The sequence below is a fragment of the Sinocyclocheilus rhinocerous genome, unplaced genomic scaffold (assembly GCF_001515625.1).
Source record: "Sinocyclocheilus rhinocerous isolate Xijiao unplaced genomic scaffold, SAMN03320098_v1.1 scaffold529, whole genome shotgun sequence".
NCBI lineage: Eukaryota > Metazoa > Chordata > Actinopteri > Cypriniformes > Cyprinidae > Sinocyclocheilus > Sinocyclocheilus rhinocerous.
In genome coordinates this window covers 411,825-413,511 of record NW_015635521.1, presented here as the reverse complement: position 1 = coordinate 413,511, position 1,687 = coordinate 411,825, and the positions used below count along the sequence as shown (strand labels likewise).

The window sequence follows — 1,687 nt, the reverse complement described above, 5'->3', positions numbered from 1 at the left end:
CGCAGCCCGTGGTCCAGCCCAATCGTGATGGTCCCGAAACCGGACGGCACCCTCCGCTTCTGCAATGACTTCCGCCGCCTCAACGAGGTCTCCAAGTTCGACGGATACCCCATGCATCAGGTGGATGAGCTGTTGGACCAGCTAACCTTTCTCCCTATCACCCACCACACCAATAAATCCACCCTCCGGGGTATTGATTGAGATTACTTGTCGTGTGATTCTTCACCCCGTTACTATATATATATATATATGCTGTTTTTGCAATGATGCCATGTTAAGCATTCATTTGTTAAGAATCCTCTTTTCCATGGTTATGTAATATAAATTGCAGAAAAAATAACTGTTCTGTGGCCATACCATCCATCCCTAATTCACTATGTATATTTTAAAAACTGTCAGACATTTTATATTATATCAGTTACTCTTATCGAGCTATTATCAAAAAAGCTGTTATCAGTCAACCTCTGCTTAAAACAAACAAGAGTGACACAAGAATATTTGGTTGAGATATTCAGTAGAAATTCTTTATACTTTTTTTTTTTTTTTTATCATTTTTCACTTCAGTCTAATCTGACCAAATTTCAATTGAGGCCCAAATAAGTATTATTCAAACTTGTAACCTGATTTCATGTAACTTTAAACTATTTACCAATCCATCCTTTTTCCAAACAGCTGGTCCAATTTAGGGTCGTGGGGAGCCATAGACAGGGAAACACCATTACAGGCCTTACAAGCTTAACAGAAACTGTTTAATATAAGGCCTTTGGAAGTTTTTGTTTTTGTTTTTGTGAGGATCACAAATGATCTTCCAAAGGCTAGCTGCTGAATTCAGCTATTGAATGTGTTAAGCAAATCGTCTTAGAATTTTTTATTTTCTCAAATATTAACGCTCATTTTTTTCTAGCGATATTTTCATATTTGAGGCCATTAATTTCCTCTACCTTCTTCACCATGCATTAGTCCTTTGTAGCACCGTATTTGCTGTCATATCATGCTTCATTACTGCTCACAATAAAGTTGAATGAACAACATGCAACATGTTACACAAAGCATATGCATCATCACTAGCAAGCACTGGCTGAAGCAGAGAGAAAACAGAAATCGTGATATTGTGACTCTCCTGATGTCACTCAGGTTGCCAATGGCCCATTACAGAGTCCCTTCTTGGATGCACCTGGTACTGCAGAGACAGCTGACACAAATCACAGCAACAGCTGACTGCAACAACCCAACCAGTGGATTGCCAAAGTGCTGCATAAAGAACCAGAATGAGCTCAAAATTCACACCATGATGTCTGTGAATGTAGGGTAATAGTGTATTAACGTGAATGAATGCAGTGGAGTGGTGATGTATGACATCATTGAGATGCATGATGACACCACTGACATGGCAGCGCCGTTAAAAATCCATAGCTGCCTGAGCCAAGCTTTATGACGTCACCTCTCTGTGAACTCAAACATCACGCTTATAAACAATGACGTATGACATCAGGTTTTAAGAAAAAGCTGCTGGACTGTGTACTGACTTGTTTCATCACTATGCTTGCGCACATTCAAATGCAATGTCATATTCCAAATAAATGATGTCATGTACAAGCATTCAAAGTGATTGACCTATATATCTTAACCTGCCAACTCTATCTGACTATAAAATCACGTCTGCAGATTCACAGTAACCATCATCAAC

At 39.2% G+C, this 1,687-nt stretch overlaps 1 protein-coding gene across 1 annotated transcript in view; it reads left to right on the top strand.

The window, feature by feature from the left end:
• The first annotated feature begins 27 nt into the window (after positions 1-27).
• The window catches only part of LOC107746973 (dynein heavy chain 5, axonemal-like), a 146,700-nt gene continuing 145,040 nt past the window's right edge, over positions 28-1,687 (top strand). Inside the window, 1 exon segment of the mRNA XM_016561340.1 lies at positions 28-120. Within this exon segment, the coding sequence (XP_016416826.1) occupies positions 28-120 (93 nt within the window).